The 26,584-nt window shown below is 39.2% G+C and overlaps 1 protein-coding gene across 2 annotated transcripts in view; it reads right to left on the bottom strand.

Moving 5' to 3' along the window:
• Positions 1-26,584, bottom strand: part of RNLS (renalase, FAD dependent amine oxidase) — a 1,470,556-nt gene that overhangs the window by 20,938 nt on the left and 1,423,034 nt on the right. For both annotated transcript variants that reach the window (XM_044056304.1, XM_044056303.1), the window contains exon 6: positions 19,283-19,458. In XM_044056304.1, coding sequence (XP_043912239.1) covers positions 19,283-19,458 — 176 coding nt within the window. The remainder of the gene's footprint in view (positions 1-19,282; positions 19,459-26,584) is intronic.

The raw sequence follows: 26,584 nt of genomic DNA, 5'->3' as shown, positions 1-26,584 counted from the left end.
TACTCGCCAGTACCTCAGATACTATCTTGCAAGGGTCCTGTACAGAACTGCGAGTCCTTTTCCGTATCTTTTCATGGACCTGACACACCTCGGACTGTAGTGGATCTGGTCCATGGAAGTGTGCACTACTTTTACACAGAACATGTCCATTACCTCCACATTCAGTAATGCACTGACCCTTGTACTTGTCCCTGCTCTTACATATGCAGTACCAGTAGTGCTTCAAGCCAACACATTTTTCATGATAGTACTGATAGCACTCAATAAACAGTGTGTCCTTCCCCTTTTGGCTTTTCTCGGTAGTGTACATATGTCCTAGAACACCAGGGTTATGGGCAACACTATCTTCCTCACCCATAACATATAAGTCCTTTACAATACTACATGGCTGTACCTGCGTATTTGCTCTGAATCTGTATAAATAGCTGCAACATACCTTCTGTGTTTGAAATCCCATCTAGTCCATATGTCAATGGGCTGTCTAGATGCTCTGCACATAAGGACGGCTTACTGTTGGGTGCAGGGAAGGACGTTTCTTTATGTTAATGTGCGAATTACATCATATTCCCATGTAAAATTTCAAAAGCTACACCGCCGAATTCTAGCAGATATTGGGTGTTCATGGATTCGGCGTGTGAAAATTTGACAGTGTGTAGACTGTGGTCACTGCTTTTGACATTTTGTACGTCGGAATATTGCCGTTCGTTCATATGCATGTATTCCATGTGATCGTATTACTGGGCACCACACCATCTGTGATTACTCCAGCCAAAAGATACCTCCAGCTCAGGCTAAGGATCTTGACTTAGTAATGAATAGGTCATGTTTACTCGTATACACTCTAGTTGCACTATTGATTATCATGTATTGGTAAAGGAAGTCTCTCTATGTCATATGTTTATATTTCTTGTGTGTTTTTTTGTCCTTACTGTGAATACCTATAGCTGGGCTGTGTTGCAAATGGACATAAAATGACCAGTGCACAACTCTGGTAAATCAATACAAATAAAAATGAAAGACAGTAATTTAATATAGTGCCACAGAATCATCTTCATGCCAGTGAAAGTGAAGTCAGGAGAATTACTTAAGGTAGTTAACAAGCCCCATGCCCTTTATAATGCAAAGTATAACAGTCAGCCAGTGCTTTTGTACAGCCTCTTCTTATGATGATGATGATGATAACAGGTCATTATACTTTTCTTTTCTAAATATAATTTCTTGCAGAGAAGTAAAAAGATCTCCTGTGTTTTCCTCTGTAGCATCAGCTGCTGTTGTGTTGCTTATCCTGAAAATCATTTTTTTTCTTTTTTTTTTTGTTCTCCGCAGTTGTCTGTCAGCTGCCATCAACTCTTCCTCATTTACTGGTTCTACTAGAGCAACTAAGAGGGTTGGCAGCATAATGGTTAAGGAGTTTACCTCATAAACACAAGATACAGGGTTTGATTATAATCTTTAAGGGAAATGGGCTAGGTTTAAATTGACCTACAAGGGCAGCTAACCTAGTACTTTCTTAGGAACACCATCACCTAAGTGAATTGATCAGCATGCACATTTTTACCCAGGGGAGGGTTTGGCATAATAGTCAAGGTATTTACCTCACAGATGCAAGGTACAGGTTTGAATCTTCCTCTGGTTATAAGCTTGTAACTGTCTGCAGACTGCTAGCCTAGTATTTACCTATGAACCTTTGTCTCACACAGGATGTGGAAGATCTATGTCCATGGCCATTGAGGAAATTGAGGACACTAGTGCAGCCTCATCTTGCTGCTAGCGAGCATGCCCTAACCTCACATTCCATATCACCTTTTTGAGCACTGCAATGGCTGCCTTTGGAAGGTGCATGTGTCCTTCCAAGCATGCAAAACCTCCCAGCATAGTGGTGCACCACTTGAAGGATGGAGGTGGTTAGGGCATCCATGCTGGTACTGAAATGATCCAGGCTGCCTCCCTCCCCCAGGATGCATAAACTGGCATCATCCACTCACTCCCATCCTTCCCTGTCCTGTGCCCATGCTGCTAATTAAACATGTGGCATGTGGGGAGCAGTCATGATTTACTCTCTCTGTTCCTTGGGTCTGTACTTTCCAATCTTGAAAATCTCAGCTGCACATCCAGTGTTCAGTTACTAAGTTCACTCACTGATACATCTCCAGACCAGCTATTACTTTCTGCTCCAGTTAAAAAGTCAGCCAGCTTTGTTGGTTTAAACGTATAAAGCCCTGAGTATGACCTTAAGCTCAGGTGCCCAAAGTTTGATTAGTGGCTTAGGCACCTATTGAAGGTGGTGTGAAGTGGGGGAAGAAGTATGGTGAGGCACTGCCTGCTCATTTCCTCCATGGAGAGGATATGGAGATGTGATGGGGGTGGCTATTTCATAAACTTCCTGTTGATACTAAAGTGTTAAGAGAGATGGTTTTCCAGTAGGTAGGAGGGAAAAAGAAGGATGTGTCAAGTGTGGGGGAGGTGTGTTTTCTTCATGATGCTTCTGCTCATTTATATAGGTGACTTTAGGTTAGCACTTCAGAGGGAACAAGGGACAAAATGCAAGCCACACTATGATGGCTACTGTCTTGGCCCAGCTCAATCAATGATATATGACTGTTTTTCAGTTGTCTCTCTCATTTAGTCTATCAGGCGCAGGTATGGTCCGCTGCATCCAGGAATGAATAGACTTAAGGACTATGGAACCTCAGAAAAGAAAGCAGTTCTTGCACTATTCTTTGATATCTCTAAAACCTGTGGCAGGGTACAGTACAGCATCATCCTGTACCACATGACTTCATTTCAGATTCACCCAACCATTTAATCTGACCATTATCTTTCTAAGTAACTATAAACAAAGTTTTAATGGAATATAGTAGGTACAGTCTGGATTTGAGATATCTCAATACATGATATTAAGTCATCTAACAATGTTGGGTTCACACAAAGTTCAGTCATTGGACTATCTTCTTCACCATTTTTGTAAAGAGCACGGATTCCTCTTGAAACCTATATGAAAGCACCAGTACACAGGTAATAATTCCATGCATTTTCATTGGTTCAAAATAATTTCCACACTACTTTAAGCAATCGCCATTAATGGCTTCCTGACTCCAATTAAAAATCCTACATGCTAGCAAATCAAAGTGCATGCAATTATAACTCAGTCCTACATAAAAGACAGATGGAAACTTCTTAATATTACTATACCCATCCCTCCACCATTGCTAAATGGTAGCTCTATCAAATATTTAGCTGTGATATGTCCATCCAGCAAGTTTATTCAATTTTTGCAGCAGTGTATATTGATCAAGAACTAAAGTAATATAACCTTAATCACAGTACCATACCAAAAAGAAATACACTTCTAGGTACACTGTATACTATAAAATGATGCAAGGAGAATTATGGCATCCTTAACGTTTCTACGCAAACTAATTATGGCTATTTTCTTCTCACTTACAGTTTAGCTGACTTTTCCAATAAATTTAATAGAATTAGAATAGACAGGGGTTATGTCTTCTAACCCCTGTGCCGCTGCCATAAATATCTGGATGTGCAATGGAACCAGTAGTACGGGATGTGAATACCACAACTTTTGCCCTTTAAAATGCAAAGGGCAATTGGTCTTAAGAGTATATGGTAAATATGCACTAATGTCTTGGGTAATAGCCAAGCAATACAACACTCAGATAAGCTCCATATTGCTCAGCTATAGGTCAGGGGTTAGTAATTACTGGATCCCAGGATTTCATCCATGTTATGTTGAATCCAGTGTCTTTCAATACAACCTTGCTAACAGTAATTGAAGCTTGAACAGAATTATTTTATTTATTTTATTTTATTTTACATTTGCTGACCGGAATAGTCCAACTGGATATATGTCCATTTTCAGCAGAGGCCCGGGAAGAAAAGCTCAAGCTATACATACAAATGCTATTACATATAAGATGTCACAATCAACATATAAGATGTATGTTGGATATAAGATGTAAAATCATTTGTCAAGATCAGAGCAGTATATGATACAAACATACATAGATTCATACTCCATCAGTCTAACAGTATAACACATTGTTATAAGGTTATAGGCATACACTTAGGATGTAGTCAGAGTGGAGGAAGATGTCTTGTTTTAGCAGGAGTATTTGGTATTAATTGGTCTGGATTGGTGCATGGGCAAAGCCAGGCAGTTTGAAGTATTGTATTAGATTTTTCTTGAATTGTGTTGGACAGAGTTCTGAAATAAGGTCAACAGGAAAGGAGTTCCAGGTTTTGCCCATGGAGTTGGCAAACAGTGATTCTCCAGCTAAATTGTTAGCTTTGAAAGTTTGAACTAAGAGTTTGTCAGATGAGCGCAGTGCCCTAAGGTTACTGTAGGGAGTGATAAGGTTAATGAGTGCGGGCGTATTTTCAGGCTGATAGAGAATCTTGTGAGCTACTATTAGTTGATGGACCTAAAGTTGATTAGGTAACTCAAGCCACCCTAGAGAGTTTAGGTTAAGGCAGTGATGGGTTCTGTACCAGTGGTGAATCTGGCAGTGTTATTATAGCAACTAGATAGTTTAAGGTTAGTCTTACTCAAGTTTGTAAATAAGCAGGAAGCATAAAGGAGGGTGGAGAGAAGGTGTGTTCAGGCAATGGCAGTTCTAGATAATGGAGGTAGGTAGGGTTTAATCCTATAGAATGATCCAAGTTTTTTACTGACAGTTTTAATAGTTTGATTAATGTGCAAATTGAACTTGAGGTTATTGTCAACTATTACTCCTAAGAGTTTGGTAGAGGGGTCAGGAGAAATGATGGTCCCATTGTTAGATCTTATAGTAAAGGCAGGTAAGGGATGTCTACTGTTGGGAGAGAAAAGCAATAGTTTTGTTTTGTTCGGATTTAATATGAGCCGCCTATTAAGGAGCCAGTTTTGTACTGTGTTAAAGTGGCTTGGGAAACTATATGAAGGTCCCTAGGAGAGGTGGCCGAGCATATTAAAGTCGAATCATCTGCATACTGAACACAGATTGTGACTAGGATGATCTTGTGCAAGTCATTAATAAAGACAGAAAATAGGAGAGGTCCTAATATAGATCCCTGGGGGAGTCCTAGGGTGATAGGTAGTAGGGTAGATAATTTGTCCTTCCATAGGACAGCTTAGTGTCTACCATTCAGATATGATTGGAATCATTTGAGAGTCTGGTTATCTAGGGAGACGGTTTTTAGTGCTAGTATGAAGAGTTGGTGATTAACCATGTCGAAGGCCTTGGAAAGATCCAGAAAGAGGGCGGAGGAGAGTTTGTTATTGTTCCGATTTTGGTTAATGACATTGGCAAAGGAGAGGAGGGCTGAGTTTGTGCTATGGAATGGCCTAAAATCATGCTGAGTATTAGTCAAGAGATTATTCTTGATAAGGTAGCTCATGAGTTGTTTGTGGATATATTTTCCCATTATTTTTGCTAGGGGTGACAGGATAGCTATAGATCTCTAGTTAGATAGTTCAGTGGAGGTGCCCCCTTTATGGAGAGGGATTACATGGGATGTCTTCCAGATGGAGGGGATGGTAGCCTCAGATATAGTTCTATTAATCAGGATGGTGACTGGATACGCTATGACTTATGCGGCTTTTTCAAGGTACTCATCTGGGAGGAGATCTGCTGATAGGGTGGTTGGTTTTAATTTCTTGAGCAGTGCAGTGATAAGTGAGGTAGGAACTGGTTGTAAGTTAAAGGAGAGTTGGGAGCAAGGTAAGGCATCAGTAGGGTTTGGGCAACAGGGAGATAGTTGGCTAGCTAGCTGCTGGATGGTTTCTGTAAAGAAGCTATTAAAGGTGTTGGCTATTAATTCTGGAGGTTTTGTTTAGTAGCGGAGGGGGAAGGAGTGGAGGACTGACCTGGATGTAGGGGTTTGTTTACACCTGCCCAAACATCACACACACACACACACACACACACACACACACACACACACACACACACACACACACACACACACACACACACACACACTTCATTATGACTCTACAGTGCCAGCTGCTTTCTTCCCAGTGATATCAGTCATGATGCCATTACTTAGTTAAAACAAACAAAGCAAGAACATACCTTACAGTTTACCCCTAAAATAATCCAGCTCTTCAGTCTTTAAATTGTAGCAATTAGATCTAAGAAGTCACCATTCAAAGTCAGATGACAGAAAGTTTCATATACAAGTAAAGTATATAATTCTTAACCATTGACTAAAACATCAGACATATGTATTTAAAGTTAAATAATAAAGACCTTTACTTATAAATAAATATATTATTTATTTTGCAAGTAAATATGCCAACAATAAAATGATTCCACCAGAAAGTTAAAATAAAACTAAAATCTGTCTACTTGTATGTCCAAATTAAAAGTTTAGAGGTTTTATAGTCAATAGTTCTATGTCACAAGAATATCTTGCAATACGAACCATTATTTGTCCAGGTTTAACATGAAAGTCCCTATATTAATAAGTTCATTGATGGGATTTCCTATTTTTTGTATTTAGATCAGAGCAGTATATTATTTTGTATTTAGAACAAGAAGAAAGAGAGAGAGATTCAGTAAAACAGTCAAGGTAAGGAAATCATCATGTGACCTAGTGCTGCAACTTCCAAGCAGATTCTGAAAACATTTATGAAGTACACATCCATAGTAGCAATTGCGGTTGTATGCCATAGTCCTTTAGACACTATAATCATTTTCACAATGCTATCCTATGTTTAATACATTCATATATTTACTGACCATTGACATCCCTTTTGGATTAAATGGTGCATTACTTTTGCACGTTAGTTTATCTGCTCAGGTAAAGGGAACGTGTTAAGATTGCACTTTATAAAATGTGTCTCTCTCTCTCTTTCTGTTGTGATCAAATCACTTACAAAAAATACCTTTAGAGTCCAACTAAAATCAGGACCCCTGCAAATGTTTTTTTTCCTCACAATTAACACAGTGAGAGCAAATTTAAGGTTTAATGAGAATATATTATTTTACACTCCTTCAGAATGGCCAGACACATATTATGCTTTCCTTTCAGAAAACAACTCCAAGAACTCAGATCTAGTTAAAAATATGTATGTCACTGATTTTAGTGGGAACAGGAGTCAACCAGCTAAGCATTCGGTCTGTTATTACTGTATCAGTTTTACTTAAGCATTAAATGTTTAAAAGGGTAAGATGACAGACAAATGTCAAACATATTAAAAGTCATCTCTCTTAAGTGGTCTTGCATGAAGTATAAGTTTTAATAAATTCAGTGACAGATTACCACTTCTTTTGATGTTAGATAACCTGTAATCTGTTTAAAGTTCTTGCAACCTAATGGTGTGCAAAATATTCAGTGTAACTATACTTAAGAAATGCAGATACCAGTATAGCTTGCCTGACAGCTTCATGTTTAGAAAGTCTGCAAACAAGCCAAGATAAATTAAACACTGAGACAGCCAATTTAGGTAAATCAAAACAAAATGAAAGTGAATAATATAGCAATAACCCACGCCTGGGTGTGGGTAATGCTGGATTTACCCACGGTTGGTGTGGTTTGGTCACGAGGGCGAAGCCCGAGTGGCCAAACAAAGCCAACCATGGGTAAATCCAGCATTACCCACACCCAGAAGTAGGTTATTGCTATTATACGATGACATTATTTATGAAAAAAAAATTACTTTTCTTAAATAATGGCATTGTATAATGCCTCCTTGCTGCCCTTCCGCAGCTGTCTGGTATTCTGCGGCAGTTCTGATGTACTGCGCATGCGTATGACCACGCAGTACATCAGAGCTGTGGGCAAAAGCAACGGAGAAAGCAAGATCTCCGTTGCTTTTTACAAACTGTCTCGCTGTGTTAAATGGTTTAACATAGCGAGACAGCTTTAAAAAAAGCAACGGAGAATCTCCGTTGCTTTTTTTTAAGCTGTTTCGCTATGTTAAACTCCTTTAACACAGCAAGACAGTTTGAAGCAATGGAGAGCTTGCGTTCTCTGTTGCTATAAAAAAAGAGTCATAGTAATGGAAAAAGTTCGGGCGACCGGACCTTTTTCCATTACTATAACTCTGATTTACAATGTGCACACTGCCAATCAGCGTGCACGTTTTTGAATATTAATGGGGGGGGGGTCATTGTATAATGGAGAGTAATGCAGAGATTCATTTCATATTGAATATATTTCTTTAACAGTGAAAAGCATACATGTAAGGATGAAAAAAATACATTTTAATTTATTATGATTCAAGTAATGGCACATGTAGTTTGTCAATATTTAGTCAAACTTTCTACAGCATTCCTGTAGGAAGACAGTAGTTGTATGTTAAACCCAAATATTTTAGACTGAGTTATACTTTTTCTCACAGTGTGCATTTCACTTCATATGGACAGCACCACCCAAACTCGTGAAGTCATAAAATAACATCATTGTAGATTATTGAAAGCTGGACCCTGGCATTTGTTAATGCCTAAACTAAGTGTACTCTGTTCTGAGTGAACAGACAACACAAGCACAACTCATAAATTCCTTCTCCTAACTTTAGTTCTACTACTGATTTTCTTGCAGCCTTAAATAAAGAGGGAGACTCATAAAGATTACTACAAAATGTCGACTACATATACACTTAGGTCTTTCTGAGCGACTAGAAAGCACAACAAACATGGTAGGAATGTTCTTGAACACAGATTGTGTACATTTAGGGCCAGATTCAATAAAGCCTGCATTAAGTGTACACTAAGTGTACACTGTTCAGAGTGAACAGACAACAAAGACATAACACACACACCTTCTTCCTCCTGTTTTAGTTTTCCTACTGATATTCTTGCAGCTTTAAATACTGACGGATTCATAAAGGTTACCACAAAGTATAGACTACACGTACACAGTGTAATCTTTCTGAGTGACTAGAAAGCACAAAAAATGTGATAAGAATTTTATTGAATACATATCGTGTATACTTTATTGAATCTGGCCCTTAGTGTACACTTAGTGTAGATGTTCATGAAGCCGGCCAAGAGTCATCACAGGCTAATTTTTGGCTCTCTGCTGTAAACTACGTATCTTTTAAACTGTTTTAAACTGCTCTTTTTTACATCTTCCATTCAAGTTGATTTTTTTATTGGGATTTAATGTTCTTTCATGCTATAAATGGAATATTCTCAAGAACAAAGAGGAATTTGCAAAATTGTTATACCATAGTCTTCTTTAAAGCATGTGTAAAATATATGACAATTATATATCTCCCTGGCCACATTGACATTTTTCATCTGCCACTGTTGCATATTACAAAACAATATGTTTTTACTTCCCCTCGTGAATAAAGTACTCCAATCAGGGGGGAAAAACATTTTTGCCCCACAAAGACTGGCAGCAGCTCTGAGACAGAAAAATCCCCCGTGTGAAAGTTAGCTACAATGATGCCAAAATAAAAGCAATGAAACTTTAAAAACAACCCTACATTTCTCTGTCACATATAAAATGCATTCCTACAAATTCTTGAAATGTGATTAAAGACAATCAGTCACACCACCAGTTACCCATATTCACTGTGGTGATTTACTATAATAGCATCACATCCAGGGGCATTGGTTCAGTCATGACTGAAAATGAAAAATAGAAGCATGTTCTTTTTATAAATGATACCACTGTATAATTAAGGATGCATGTTTTTTGTTTTTCATTACCAGAGTAGTGCAACTAAAAAAGCAAACAATGAATAATTCCTTGTAGCTGGTTGAAAGCTCATTGTCACAAAATAGAACCTTATTATTAAAATTAATCATACAGCAGGCAGCTCGCACTAACATCAAGTACTCATTCAGAATTCATTGAGACTACAGGATAAATCATTCAGCTAGAGAAAATTTTAATAGAATACACAAAATAACTATATTTTGTGTTGCATAAACTGTAGAAGAATTGTCCACATTCATGTAAAGGGTAGTAGTATCACTTAAAAAAACACATTAAAAGGGCCTTGAACTCTCTTTGTGAACAAACACTTTTGTAAATCCAGAAAGGTAGCCAATCCCTGCAAGCTGTTGCCTTTTTCCCCATTTCTCCCTTTGTCCTTCTTTTTTCACAGTTAGCCTTCGTAATGACACAATGTAATCTCATGCGTTCATGCCATGCTCCACCATTTCTTCTGGTCTTGAATGACAACAGCTTATATAATCTGTGGATATACCCTTCCCCTACATCTCACATGCACTTCTTGTAGCTTTTATTTGGACTTTTTCATGCAGTTTGATGTCCTCTATGTAGCTCCTCCATAACTGCACAGATTTAGGGTTAGTACACATTAGTAAGGTGGGTACCAGGGCTCCTCTACCACCTTACTAATGCATGCTAATCCTAACCTGGCCCCTAACCCTAAACCTGCACCTAACCTTAGAAAAAATATTTCTGTAAACCTACCTTTAGACAAGACAGCCTCAAACAGAAACACAAACACCAAAAACATGCAAAACACTAAAAGCATCCTCTTAATTAACCCTTACACTAACTCTAACTCATGAACACTCACAGAAACACATTAATAGCCCTAGTACCAGCCCATTTATCTCTGCATTCTGAACTGTCCACATTCTGATAGTGCCCTTCAGAGTGTCTACATTCTGCATTGTTCTGCATTGCAACTGTGTGTGTGTATGTGTGTGTGTGTGTATATATATATATATATATATATATATATATATATATATATATATATATATATACACACATACAAACACACACACACATGTATTTATATCACTATCTATCTATATATACATAAATGCATGTGTGCTATATAATGTTTTTTAAGGGTCAGGCTTTCCTACACCCCATTACAAAAATAAACCCAACTTGTCCTTCTCCAACTCCTGTGGCCAAACCCAAACCACAGCATTTGCAACAAACCCAGTTTCAGTGTAGTAAAATATCATCATCATACAACTCTGATCATCTGATTGGGATAAGTATTATTTTGATAATCCACACAATCAGTAAAACTGCTCCCGGTTTCAACAGTAGGATGAAAGGATATACATTATATTAAAAACATTATTACTGTAAAATGCCTTATAAATTTATTACATATATAAAAAAGTTATACACGTACTTTTTTGAGATGGAAGACTAAAATATATAACCTAGTGATTTTATTTTCATAGTCCATTGGATAGAATGCTTTAACCTGATTAATTTATCTATCTGTTCATTTATTTGCTGATTCAGCAAACACTGTATGTTGAGCAAACTCAAAGAAATACTCCTAGAAGTACAATCAATGAATTTTGAAATGTATAAACAATGCATTGCCCAAGTAGCAAAGGTCCACTATTTATGAAGTTACGTCATTACATTAGAAACTTTAATCACTAGTGATTTTAAAAATAACAGGAAATATTCCAATGATACATATACATATAGATTACTAGTATATCACAATTAATTATGACCAGATCCTTTTCATATTATCCGTCTACTTGGCAATTAAGATTATTTAAAAGCAGTGAAATATGCAAGACTGGAAATGCAGGGTTTAAAGCATGGGACAAAAAACATTTCCTAATTGTTTCTGACTGAAAGTGAACTTTTGAGTGAATTGGCATTTACTTATTCAGAATTATCAACTCTTGTGTGGATAGTAAAGTTTTGTCAGAATATCTGGTTGAGTGTTTCAATACCTGACAGCTTCCCAGAGCAGCTTAAGATTTCATAGAAAATGCATTTCTATAGGTGTCATTTGCCTGAATGTAGTACCTTAAAGGTCAACAATGACTGCTTACCAGTATCACTTGTTTAGTTTACTTCTAAGTAGTTTGGAGTTTTCAACCCACCAAAGTTCAAAGCAGTAGTTGCTATCAAACTAAATAGTAACACACAGAAATAATAATTTTACAAAGGTGTGCTCATTTGACAACAATGCAAGCAGCTCTATGTTTTTAGTTAAGAATTGTTTGCAGTCAAATGTCCCCAGGTTCAAAAAACACCAGACTGGAGCCAAAGCTGGCCTTAGGCACAGGCAAACTAGGCAGCCGCCTAGGGTGCCGCTCTAGCAGGGGTGCTTTTCCAGTAATCTGGATGGTGTAGGTAGACCAGAATGGGGGCACTGGGTGGTGTCAGGGGCCAGTCCTGACTGAAGCTATTTTTTCTTGAATGTCTAAAAGGTTGAGAATGCTGCCTCTAGGGTTAGTTAGCTAACCAGATACATAATGCCGATTTTTATAATAACTGTGACAAAAAAAATGGATCTCACTATTCAGTTCATCCATTAGGTGCCACTTTGTTTTAAAATTAGTTATATATGTTAAATGACTATGGTATCAGGGGTATTTCTTCCTTCTCTGCATAGAAGAATGCTTACACTGTCATCATTCTGAGTCATTCTCTTTTACAATACCTGCTTATTTCCATGAAACTATACAAATGCTGTAGAGCAACACTTCTGGCCTCTTGGCAATGAGATGCAGTTCTAGTTATTCTCTACAAGACATTTGAATATGTTTGGCAGACTGAATTTGTAATACCACAGCTGCCATCAGTAAATGGGCACTACTGTCTGGAGATTAAATAAAAGTGATGGGGATCGTGCTGTTCTTACCCACTTGTTTAAAGGAGATGTTGTTTATCAAGCTTTCCTTGCTTTGTAAACTACACCCAAATGGAAAGGGTACCAATTTATTGAAGATGAAGAAAATGTGTTATCTGCAATAAATAGAAAATAGTTGTGCTAAATATTACAGTGTGTTCTTATATAACCATAATTCTGCTTTGTATAAATTTGAACTTGATACGAAAGAAAATAAACAAAGGTAACTTCAGGTAGGAGGGAAAGAAGACAGTAGGAAGGAAGGAAGTGATGCATTTTAGGTAGCATTTCATGCAAGTATTTAGTTTTAGCTTTGTATTAATGTAGTACCTTGCAGGCCATTCTGCGCAGATGTGGGCATGGCCTTACTAATTGACAGGTGAAAGGGGCATGTCATTGTATGGGAAACATGTATGATTGTCAGCCATGCAGATATGGCATGAATGTTCATTTTCTATTCGTAGTTTACCCTTTTCCTCAATGTAGTGCGATTTCAGAGTTGGTATATTTAATTAGCAGAGGGTGCAGGGGGGCTTGCCCCCCTGCAAAAATGAAGGAAAAAATATTTGCAGTACACCCCCCGCTAATTAAATATACCAACTCCAAGATCACACTACATTGAGGAAAAGGGTAAACTACAAATAGACCATGAATATTCATGCAAGACATCACTGATTTCTTGACGGTGGGCAGAGTTTAGGCAGAACTTGTTACTGCACTACACTAATGGAAAGGCTTAGTTGTTTGACACTTGAATATTTATTTACTGACTTCCTGAGCTTTTGTTGCATAATTTAGAAAAGGTCCTGAGTTATATCACGTACAATACTGTGGCACTTGCACTCCCTCCCTGAGCTTTTGTTTTATGAGAGTTCTTAGTTTAAGCAGGTACAATAGCATTTGATGCAAGTGTGTAGCTTTTTGATATGAGCACCCCCCCACCTTTTAGCTGGTGTTGGGAGTTCTATGAATATATATATATATTTTTAACCTCTTAAGTATTTCTGTTGGCTCGCTCTATTTTCATTTGAAGCTTTTCTTCTGGAAATGGTGTGAAACTCCTTGGAATTGCTGGCTTTAAATTTAGCCTCCTAACAAGCAGTCACACGAGTATGGCAACCTGACATGCATGAGTAGCAGGATTAGCAGCTTCCAGGACAAGAGCTCTTTCAAGATTTTTCTTTGGTTTTGTTTATAATTTTTCTGTCTGTATTCAGTGAGCATCATGGTTTGTTGTGCCTAAAGTATACCTGCTGTCTCCTGATTCCCCTTTGTATCTTTCCATATCAGCTGTGTGAAAAAAGGTAGCAATGAATGTTTTATTTTTAGACTGATCAGCACTTTAAGAACACTACTAGCTGCTATGGTTATTTTAACTACAAGACTGATTGATACCATAGGGAACAATTCTGTGAGTTATAACAGTTAACTCACTCAATCTTTATTCTGGAACATTTCAACATTTAATGTAATATAGGCTTTGGTTATTGAAAGGCACACTTTGTGAAAGCTGCAAAGCTGGTTGGATGCTACTGTATTCTTAGACAAATGAAATGATGCAAGGAGGTTGCAAATAGGTGCTCATACTGGTTTAGCATCCAATACCTGTTCTGGCAACACAATTCACCTATGCTCCCTCCCGTTGAAGAAAATCTTCTTAATGTGTAAGTTAAATGTGGTGTATTAACTTGGTACCCATGTCCTTCCTATCTACTGTGTCCTTTTTCAGTGAATCCCACCAAGCATCTTTTTAAATTCCTTATATACCCACATTATACCCCTTTCTCCATTTCTACCTAATAAAAAAGTGATATCATGTTAAGCCTGTTTTCATACAATATTCCACACCCACTACACCAGCCTGGTTTCCATTATTCCTCTATATTCAGTGCGGTGACCTCTTTCTCTTTCTGCAAGATCTCTAGGACTGCACACAAAATTCTAATCTGTGATATTAAAGGATCTAATGAAGGGGTATTATCATCTTCTACTGATGGATACTATGTCCTTGATTATATATTGTAGCATACAATATACCTTTGCAGCCACCCTTTCACTGAGTATGATTTATTTGTATTTAGTAATAATAAACCAAATATCCTTCTCCTGTTCTAAGTCTTTCCATCTGGTTTCCCTTTGAGAAAATGTACCTTTGGGTTATCTTTCCTCAGGGGCATCAACATGCATTTTGAAGGGTTCAGGCAGCGCAGCCATGTTTGCAACCAAACCTCCACAGGTCACTCACCTGACTTTCACTCCCAGCAGAAACAACTCCTTTGACTTTCAGTTGTCTGCAAACAGAATGTCTATTATACATGTCAACATGAAGTCAAAGATAAACATATTAAATAGCTCTGACTTCATCCACATTTTGCTTTCCCTATTCACCTGCCCCACTTCCAATTAGTTCTGTAAGAAGTATGTGATGGTAGTATTGGGGGGGACGACGTTGTTTATCTTGGTAAACCAGTTGCAGACATGGATGAGAATAATCTGATATGATTTCCTGCTTTGAATCCATGCTGGAATGGATTAAGCACTATATATTCTCTTCCAGTAATGTTATGAGCATTTACTGCCTCCACCATTTTGCTTACAACTGAATCCAGGCTCAACAGCCTAAAATTTCCTGGGCTGTTCCTTGCTCTGTCTTTATAAGTAGATACCTCACTGCCTGCTTGCACTCCACTGGGACAAAGCCTTACAACATTTCATCTATAGAATCATTAGTGGAATCCCATAAGGCTCTAGCACCCTGTACTGCATTAGTGTCTCATAATCCCTTCTTTATTCTTCTTTTGTTATCACCTCATTTTCAAAACTACATTTTCCTCCATCTTGCAACCCTCAAACAAACCATTCATGAGGTGAACTGGCTTAATGACTGGATACTGTAAACAACTGAAATTGCTCTGAAATACACTATGATGTTAGTGTTTCCATGTTGTTTCCTTCTGTCTTATAATTCCTTTCAGAGAAACTAAGTGAGTGAACTTGCTGTGCAGCAGTAGCCGTCATGCTAAAAGTACAGCGTATGACAGAGATAAATACAAAGTAGCAGATTCCTACCAATGGAAAATGGAATTGTACAATCATTAACATCCAGTTCATGCCTATTTAGCAGTATCTATCTATCTATCTATCCATGTGTAAATTTATATATATATATATATATATATATATATATACATATACATATATCTATATAAAATATGTATGTATATGTATATATATATATATATATATATATATATATACATCTCTCTCTCTCTCTCTCTATATATATATATATATATATATATAATGTATACACATATACGTAAGTTACAAGTTACTCAGTATTTTAGTGATGCTTTTAAAACTTAATTTTAGAAATACTACCTCTGTACTTGTGGCTTGCTCTTATGCTACAATATGTTAAAGTGCAAGACCGGATGTTTATGTTGTGGGCATGTTAGACCATCAGAAACTGATTTATTGCAGATAACTTATTATGTTTTCCAGTTGCGGGAGTCAAAGACGGGGGAAAAGGTAGGCTTCAGTTTTGTTTTAATACTTTTTTCATTTTCTTCAGAGTTTGTGTGTCTTTACAGTTAGTATGCATTCAGATGCAGGGAGTCTTGCCCTTCTGAAAAAGCAATTATGATTTGGGTGTACAATTTAATGTGCCATTAGGTGCTTTAATTAAAATAATTTGCATCTTGATGAAGGAAAGTGTTATTAATCATACAAAGGTTCTTAATGTAATTGCATAAAATATTTTCTTACAAACTTGTTGAGTAGTGATTATGCTGTTATTGTTTCCATTACTGGCAACACTGCAACCACACAACTTTTTCAAAGAAACTGTGTAAAATAATCATAATCAGATATTTTGCATTTTGCAAAAGCAAACTTTAAAATTAAAAGTCAGCTTGTGGATTGCCAGCAAGCTTGCAGACAGGACTCATGAAGTCAGTTATTACTGATACCACCTCCACCAAAATAATGGTCACCAGCTGAGTACCTCAGGGCTCCATGCTGGGACTGCTCTTATTTTGTATCTACTTCTCGGAGGTAAAGGCTAATGTTAAGGACCTTTGGCTGACCAAGTTAGCAGCTGACAGCAAATTGTGAGTAATAGATTACCCCTATGACAGAAATTTCTTACAAGAGGGTCTAACACAAACCAGTGACTGCTGCCAAAGCCACAGTTTAAAACACAATGTCAGGAAATACATTATAGTGCCTTTTGTTAAGACTGCCACACAGGCTAATTCCTCCATCAATAAGACACGCCTAAGAATTGACCCAGTAGTCAGGGATCTGGGAACATATGTAGACAGTAATCTGGCCTTAGCCCAACATGTGGCCAAGGTAGTAATAAAATCTTTCAATGCTGCACAACTTATAAGTAAGGGCATGGCAAGCAGGTCCAAGGAAGTCATAGTGGCACTTTATTTGGTCCTTATCAGACCCATCATTGAGTATAATGCCCCATTCAGCATGTACTTGATCAGACATATGCAACAGTTGAAATGCCCACAAAGGTTCTTTGCCAGGAAAATCCAGGGTATAAACACAACGTCTTATACTGATCACTTTAAAGCCCTATTGTTATATTTTGTCTTCTACAGGTTACTGAGATACAATGTATACCTGGCATGCAAGGCATCCTCAGCTCCTGCTCTGATGGACCTTTTGCATGTCTGATAAGTGAACAGCATCAGAATCACAAGATCCAAGGATTTAAATTTTGAATGTACCATAAATAAGACATGTTGATCAGACAGATACGTGTCTCATAGGATTCCTATGCTCTGGAACAGGCTTCCCATCCATTTGAAGCAGAGTCCATCTCTAACCCTATTTAACTGCAACCTTGACCAATGGATAGTTAATTAGAAATTCACCATGGATCTGGCCCCAATATCTCTAATAGACATAGGCAGACAGTAATGCCCAAACTAACTTACTTCCTTCAGATAACCTCTATAAGCTTTCTAACTAACATATCCATTCTTAATAGATGTTCAAAATACATAGGAATACAATTTGTTGGACTGCATGCCTAGGCCCTGATAGTCATTAGCCTAGTATATACCCCTGAGCATATGAACATGGACTGACTCAAAGCTCTGTCACTCACTCACTACACTTGGTATCCTGCACACTGCTAAGAGGTGACCTGTGTTTGCCAAGCAAGGCATCTTCTGACCCTATACCGCTGGGTTTACTGCACATCAACAAGTCAGATGGCATCAAAAATACTCGATCTAGAGATCTAAACCTCTTCTGCAACATTAACAGTTTGGTATGCAGGGACAGGTATATCTTGCAGATGATACTATTGCTCTGGAACAGACTCCTAATCCACATAAATCAAAGTTCATCCCTATCCAAATTCAAGTGCAACTAGGATCTAGGGAGAGGAAACAGAAAATTTACCCAAGGACTGCCCCCATACTACTAATGGACAGAGGCAGCTCATAAATGCCTTATACCATGCATATGTCCTCTCAAATTATTTATGGTATGATCACATTTATTCTCATTAGGGGTAATATATAACTGTTAACCATGGAGTGGGTAAGGCCACACTCTAAACAAATGGCAAAGGTTAATTTGAGCACAAAAATGGAAACAGGCTAGGCTTCGAATGTCCCATAAGGTAAGCTGGCCTAGTACTTACCTATGAAGAATAAAGACACTCATAAAATGCCCATTATTGTGATCACTTTTCTAAATGCAATAACGCTTTTAGATGCACTAGTTTTGTTTCATCTGATGACTGCTAGGCCAGCATTCCTCCTACTTTCAAAAATCGCTATTCACACACACACACACACACACACACACACACACACACACACACACACACACACACACACACACACACACACACACACACACACACACACTAGTTTTGTTTCATCTGATGATTGCTAGGCCAGCATTCCTCCTACTTTCAAAAATCACTATTCACACACACACACACACACACACACACACACACACACACACACACACAAACATTTACTTTTTCATCGTAGCAGGAAACCTGGTTCATAATTAGACTGGTGCCACAGTTAATCACTGTAAACAAAACATTAGTATAAAAGCAATCAAACTTTATGTCCTAAACTACATGCGATGGTTGCAGCATTTTTCCAAGGTAATAGCAGGAACTCTTCTGTAAACAAGGCAAAGGATGTATAAGCAAACACATGCTAAAAATGTCACGTGCAGCTTTTCCTCCTGTATTATAATAAGTGGAAACTTGCCGAAAAGAGACATGATCTTGAGCTGAATCCTTGCCAGCTACAAAACAAACAGGACTTTTGGTCATGGGTTTACAGAAACATTTAACAACTTCATAAAAAGTATAAGAAAACCCTGAACTAGAATGGTCTCTTAGAGCCAACATATTCCATATATGTTCATGTCTCCTTTAAACATCTTCTAGCTATGACGTACATTTTAGCATTGTAAGGAATGCCTTCATATTTCCTGTTGTTAATATTAATACACATTTTGTTTTTAAAAATGGTTATTATTGATATGTTTCATGCTCCTTACAAGTTTGCTAAGAAAAAAGGAGATAAATAAATGTATAAATAAAAAATAAAACAAGAAAAGTCAGAATTCAGCATTTGCATGACGGTACAAAATGAACATTTGTTGGTAATCTAGATTCCATTCCATCCTTTGCTGATCCATGAGTAGTTGTGCATGTGGTTTCCTTACCTGCGAATATCTCCATTTTTGGCACTTGCTACTGACTGGTTTGGGCAGATCTGGCATCAGGTTTTCTAGGTGCTTCAGGATCAAGGGCTGTACTTCCTCCTTCTCTTCCTCCAAATGTTCTTTTCCAAATGACACACTTGTGTGAACAACTACAGCAGGTCCACATGTGGGTGAGTCTGTCGGAGACGCACAGGAATAAGGAGAAAAAACAAAGCAAAAGAGATAATATACTTCATTATTGTATATGATAAAACTGGGCTTATGCTGAGCATGAAGATTTAAATTAGTTGTTACCAGCAATAATGAACGATGCATGTCACACAACATTACTGCCATAAAAAAGTTGCATGCACTGACACTGATATTTTTATATATGTAGTGCCCGATCTGTAAACATTATTTGGCATTTTCCATGCAACATAAAGATCTCACAAACATGAATAAGTACTATGAATGCATTTGTATGCAGTTAATATTTACTAGTTTTACATGTACTCTCATAATCTGATTACAAATCATATATCTAAATATTTCTATTAAGTGTTTGAAGATGGCATTACGTGTTATTATGATAAGCAGCTTGTTTTAGTTGCAGCTTTTATCAGATGGCCATTTCATTTTTAAGAGTGAGTTTGATGACTTTTATGCTTTAAATTATTGTAATTCTTTGTATTTGGAAACCACTCTGAAGAACTTTGTATTGCAAAGAACAAACCGCAATGTTTTTATCCCTAAACAAAATCAGTTTGCTGTTTGGTAGTTGCCGTCCTCTAAGATTTTACTTTTGGTCTTATAATATCATATCTCTAAATACCATCACCATTTTTCTGTTTCTGTAACCCTATGTGGCTTTCTATTATAACACTAATCACTAATATCCTTGCTGTATTAAGGTGGAGCCTGTCCCATACACACATCCGGTGTTCCTGCCAGGTCTGATTCCATCCTTTTATCAGTTCTAAGCTTTTGTCCTATGTCCATTATCTCAATCAGTCATTATGCTCTCTAATTCTGTTTCCTCTATTTGATAGTTGTTGGTACAGATCCCAATTCTGAGAATGATAGATGTAAAATCCCTCTTAGCAACTTTGTGCCACCTTCCTGGCCCTGCTTGCTGCTTCCTACGTTGTTTCTACTGATAGATCACTATACCTACGTATACCACAACATGCATCCACTCCTTCCACGTGGTGATCACTTTGGTTAGTTAGACTGGTTTCACTGAATCTGGCCCCTCAATCATGACCTTCTTAAACTCCTTCCTTTCTTCACACAGGTTCTCCTCTCCTCTACTTTGCATCTCCATGCCACTACACTCCAGTCTGCAATAATTCCATTTTCACTGTTCTCAGTGCTTCTCATTATCTGTGCTGGTTGTGTCCCTTGCATTGGTTTATGTATGCTCATCTCCCTCCTTCCTGAGTTCTTCCTACAAGCCCTGTTCTGTGTTCTGCATCTTTTTTTTCATTTGGCACTACTCTCTGTCAAAGTGTGCTTCACGACCAACTTTTGTCTGGATCATCCTGTGGTGTTCATTCTTAACTGCCCATCTCTTTCTCCCCCTGCCACCTATCACTTGTAAATACTTGTCATACCACTCCTTTCTCTCCATTTTCATTCTGCTTGTCTTCCCATTTATGGCTGTATTACTTAATTTCTCCCTTCATGTTACTCTATGCCAACCCATTTGCATGTAGTCATCTCACAGCATCTACCCATGTATTCTTGTTCTCTGCCTTTTCTCCCCTGGCTTTTACAGTGCCCATGTATTCTTGTTCTCTGCCTTTTCTCCCCTGGCTTTTACAGTGCCCACGTATTCTTGTTCTCTGCCTTTTCTCCCCTAGCCTTTACAATGCCCATGTATTCTTGTTCTCTGCCTTTTCTCCCCTAGCTTTTAGAGTGCCCATGTATTCTTGTTCTCTGCCTTTTCTCCCCTAGCTTTTAAAGTGCCCATGTATTTTTGTTCTCTGCCTTTTCTCCCCTAGCTTTTACAGTGCCCATGTATTCTTGTTCTCTGCCTTTTCTCCCCCAGCTTTTACAGTGCCCATGTATTCTTGTCTGTCTTTTCTCCCCTAGCTGTTACAGTGCCCATGTATTCTTGTTTTCTGCCTTTTCTCCCCTAGCTTTTACAGTGCCTATGTATTCTTGTTCTCTGCCGTTTCTCCCCTAGCTTTTGCAGTGCCCATGTATTCTTGTCTGCCTTTTCTCCCCTAGCTGTTACAGTTCCCATGTATTCTTGTTCTCTGCCTTTTCTCCGCTAGCTTTTACAGTGCCCATGTATACTTGTCTGCCTTTTCTCCCCTAGCTGTTACAGTGTCCATGTATTCTTGTTCTCTGCCTTTTCTCCCCTAGCTTTTACAGTGCCCATGTATTCTTGTTCTCTGCCTTTTCTCCCCTAGCTTTTACAGTGCCCATGTATTCTTGTCTGCCTTTTCTCCCCTACCTGTTACAGTGCCCATGTATTCTTGTTCTCTGCCTTTTCTCCCCTAGCTTTTACAGTGCCCATGTATTCTTGTCTGCCTTTTCTCCCCTAGCTTTTACAGTGCCCATGTATTCTTGTTCTCTGCCTTTTCTCCCCTAGCTGTTACAGTGCCCATGTAATCTTGTTCTCTGCCGTTTCTCCCCTAGCTTTTACAGTGCCCATGTATTCTTGTCTGCCTTTTCTCCCCTAGCTTTTACAGTGCCCATGTATTCTTGTTCTCTGCCATTTCTCCCCTAGCTTTTACAGTGCCCATGTATTCTTGCCTCCCTTTTCTCCCCTAGCTGTTACAGTGCCCATGTATTCTTGTTCTCTGCCTTTTCTCCCCTGGCTTTTACAGTGCCCATGTATTCTTGTTCTCTGCCTTTTCTCTCCTGGCTTTTACAGTGCCCATGTATTCTTGTTCTCTGCCTTTTCTCCCCTAGCTTTTACAGTGCCCATGTATTCTTGTTCTCTGCCTGTTCTCCCCTAGCTTTTACAGTGCCCATGTATTCTTGTTCTCTGCCGTTTCTCCCCTAGCTGTTACAGTGCCTATGTATTCTTGTTCTCTGCCTTTTCTCCCCTAGCTTTTACAGTGCCCATGTATTCTTGTTCTCTGCCTTTTCTCCCCTAGCTTTTACAGTGCCCATGTATTCTTCTTCTCTGCCCTTTCTCCCCTAGCTTTTAAAGTGCCCATGTATTCTTGTTCTCTGCCTTTTCTCCCCTAGCTTTTACAGTGCCCATGTATTCTTGTTCTCTGCCTTTTCTCCCCTAGCTTTTACAGTGCCCATGTATTCTTGTCTGCCTTTTCTCCCCTAGCTGTTACAGTGCCCATGTATTCTTGTTTTCTGCCTTTTCTCCCCTAGCTTTTACAGTGCCCATGTATTCTTGTTCTCTGCCTTTTCTCCCCTAGCTGTTACAGTGCCCATGTATTCTTGTTCTCTGCCTTTTCTCCGCTAGCTTTTACAGTGCCCATGTATTCTTGTCTGCCTTTTCTCCCCTAGCTGTTACAGTGCCCATGTATTCTTGTTCTCTGCCTTTTCTCCCCTAGCTTTTACAGTGCCCATGTATTCTTGTCTGCCTTTTCTGCCCTAGCTTTTACAGTGCCCATGTATTCTTGTTCTCTGCCTTTTCTCCCCTAGCTGTTACAGTGCCCATGTATTCTTGTTCTCTGCCGTTTCTCCCCTAGCTTTTACAGTGCCCATGTATTCTTGTCTGCCTTTTCTCCCCTAGCTTTTACAGTGCCCATGTATTCTTGTTCTCTGCCTTTTCTCCCCTAGCTGTTACAGTGCCCATGTATTCTTGTTCTCTGCCGTTTCTCCCCTAGCTTTTACAGTGCCCATGTATTCTTGCCTCCCTTTTCTCCCCTAGCTGTTACAGTGCCCATGTATTCTTGTTCTCTGCCTTTTCTCCCCTGGCTTTTACAGTGCCCATGTATTCTTGTTCTCTGCCTTTTCTCTCCTGGCTTTTACAGTGCCCATGTATTCTTGTTCTCTGCCTTTTCTCCCCTAGCTTTTACAGTGCCCATGTATTCTTGTTCTCTGCCTTTTCTCCCCTGGCTTTTACAGTGCCCATGTATTCTTGTTCTCTGCCTTTTCTCTCCTGGCTTTTACAGTGCCCATGTATTCTTGTTCTCTGCCTTTTCTCCCCTAGCTTTTACAGTGCCCATGTATTCTTGTTCTCTGCCATTTCTCCCTAGCTTTTACAGTGCCCATGTATTCTTGTTCTCTGCCGTTTCTCCCCTAGCTGTTACAGTGCCTATGTATTCTTGTTCTCTGCCTTTTCTCCCCTAGCCTTTACAGTGCCCATGTATTCTTGTTCTTTGCCTTTTCTCCCCTAGCTTTTACATTATCCATGTATTCTTGTTCTCTGCCTTTTCTCCCCTGGCTTTTTCAGTGCCCATGTATTCTTGTTCTCTGCCTTTTCTCCACAGCTGTTACAGTGCCCATGTATTCTTGTTCTCTGCCGTTTCTCCCCTAGCTTTTACCGTGCCCATGTATTCTTGTTCTCTGCTTTTCTCCCCTACCTTTTACAGTGCCAAAGTATTCTTGTTCTCTGCCTTTTCTCCCCTAGCTTTTACAGTGCCCATGTATTCTTGTTCTCTGCTTTTTCTCCCCTGGCATTTACAGTACCCATGTATTCTTGTTCTATGCCTTTTCTCCCCTAGCTTTTACAGTGCCCATGTATTCTTGTTCTCTGCCTTTTCTCCCCTGGCTTTTACAGTGCCCATGAATTCTTGTTCTCTGCCTTTTCTCCCCTAGCTTTTACAGTGCCCATGTATTCTTGTTCTCTGCCTTTTCTCCCATGGCTTTTACAGTACCCATGTATTCCTGTTCTCTGCCTTTTCTCCCCTAGATTTAGCAGTGCCCATGTATTCTTGTTCTCTGCCTTTTCTCCCCTGGCTTTTACAGTGTCAAATGTATTCTTGTTCTCTGCCTTTTCTCCCCTAGCTTTTACAGTGCCCATGCAATCTTGTTCTCTGCCTTTTCTCCCCTAGCTTTTACAGTGCCCATGTATTCTTGTTCTCTGCCTTTTCTCCCCTAGCTTTTACAGTGCCCATGTATTCTTGTTCTCTGCCTTTTCTCCCCTAGCTTTTACAGTGCCCATGTATTCTTGTTCTCTGCCTTTTCTCCCCTAGCTTTTACAGTGCCCATGTATTCTTGTTCTCTGCCTTTTCTCCCTAGCTTTTACAGTGCCCATGTATTCTTGTTCTCTGCCTTTTCTCCCCTAGCTTTTACAGTGCCCATGTATTCTTGTTCTCTGCCTTTTCTCCCCTAGCTTTTACAGTGCCCATGTATTCTTGTTCTCTGCCTTTTCTCCCCTAGCTTTTACAGTGCCCATGTATTCTTGTTCTCTGCCTTTTCTCCCATAGCTTTTACAGTGCCCATGTATTCTTGTTCTCTGCCTTTTCACCCTAGCTTTTACAGTGCCCATGTATTCTTGTTCTCTGCCTTTTCTCCCCTAGCTTTTACAGTGCCCATGTATTCTTGTTCTCTGCCTTTTCTCCCCTAGCTTTTACAGTGCCCATGTATTCTTGTTCTCTGCCTTTTCTCCCCTAGCTTTTACAGTGCCCATGTATTCTTGTTCTCTGCCTTTTCTCCCCTAGCTTTTACAGTGCCCATGTATTCTTGTTCTCTGCCTTTTCTCCCCTGGCTTTTACAGTGCCCATGTATTCTTGTTCTCTGCCTTTCTCCCCTAGCTTTTACAGTGCCCATGTATTCTTGTTCTCTGCCTTTTCTCCCCTAGCTTTTACAGTGCCCATGTATTCTTGTTCTCTGCCTTTTCACCCTAGCTTTTACAGTGCCCATGTATTCTTGTTCTCTGCCTTTTCTCCCCTAGCTTTTACAGTGCCCATGTATTCTTGTTCTCTGCCTTTTCTCCCTAGCTTTTACAGTGCCCATGTATTCTTGTTCTCTGCCTTTTCTCCCTAGCTTTTACAGTGCCCATCTATTCTTGTTCTCTGCTTTTTCTCCTCAAGCTTTTACAGTGCCCATGTATTCTTGTTCTCTGCCTTTTCTCCCCTAGCTTTTACAGTGCCCATGTATTCTTGTTCTCTGCCTTTTCTCTCTAGCTTTTACAGTGCCCATGTATTCTTGTTCTCTGCCTTTTCTCCCCTAGCTTTTACAGTGCCCATGTATTCTTGTTCTCTGCCTTTTCTCCCCTAGCTTTTACAGTGCCCATGTATTCTTGTTCTCTGCCTTTTCTCCCCTAGCTTTTACAGTGCCCATGTATTCTTGTTCTCTGCCTTTTCTCCCCTGGCTTTTACAGTGCCCATGTATTCTTGTTCTCTGCCTTTTCTCCTCAGCTGTTACAGTGCCCATGTATTCTTGTTCTCTGCCTTTTCTCCCCTAGCTTTTACAGTGCCCATGTATTCTTGTTCTCTGCCTTTTCTCCCCTAGCTTTTACAGTGCCCATGTATTCTTGTTCTCTGCCTTTTCTCCCCTAGCTTTTACAGTGCCCATGTATTCTTGTTCTCTGCCTTTTCACCCTAGCTTTTACAGTGCCCATGTATTCTTGTTCTCTGCCTTTTCTCCCCTAGCTTTTACAGTGCCCATGTATTCTTGTTCTCTGCCTTTTCTCCCCTGGCTTTTACAGTGCCCATGTATTCTTGTTCTCTGCCTTTTCTCCTCAGCTGTTACAGTGCCCATGTATTCTTGTTCTCTGCCTTTTCTCCCCTAGCTTTTACAGTGCCCATGTATTCTTGTTCTCTGCCTTTTCTCCCCTAGCTTTTACAGTGCCCATGTATTCTTGTTCTCTGCCTTTTCACCCTAGCTTTTACAGTGCCCATGTATTCTTGTTCTCTGCCTTTTCTCCCTTAGCTTTTACAGTGCCCATGTATTCTTGTTCTCTGCCTTTTCTCCCCTAGCTTTTACAGTGCCCATGTATTCTTGTTCTCTGCCTTTTCTCCCCTAGCTTTTACAGTGCCCATGTATTCTTGTTCTCTGCCTTTTCTCTCTAGCTTTTACAGTGCCCATGTATTCTTGTTCTCTGCCTTTTCTCCCCTAGCTTTTACAGTGCCCATGTATTCTTGTTCTCTGCCTTTTCTCCCCTAGCTTTTACAGTGCCCATGTATTCTTGTTCTCTGCCTTTTCTCCCCTAGCTTTTACAGTGCCCATGTATTCTTGTTCTCTGCCTTTTCTCCCTAGCTTTTACAGTGCCCATGTATTCTTGTTCTCTGCCTTTTTTCCCTAGCTTTTACAGTGCCCATGTATTCTTGTTCTCTGGCTTTTCTCCCTAGTTTTTTTCCTGCCCTTTTTTCCCCTGGTTTTGTCCCTGTTTTTTTCCTCCTTTTTTCCCCAGTTTTCGTCCCTGTTTTTTCCCCCGCCCTTTTTTCCCTAGGGTTT

Source organism: Protopterus annectens, chromosome 14.part0 (assembly GCF_019279795.1).
Source record: "Protopterus annectens isolate FY-2018-M chromosome 14.part0, PAN1.0, whole genome shotgun sequence".
NCBI classification, from domain to species: Eukaryota; Metazoa; Chordata; order Ceratodontiformes; family Protopteridae; genus Protopterus; species Protopterus annectens.
Note: the sequence above shows the minus strand (reverse complement) of the source record. Positions and strands in the feature narration are given on the sequence as shown.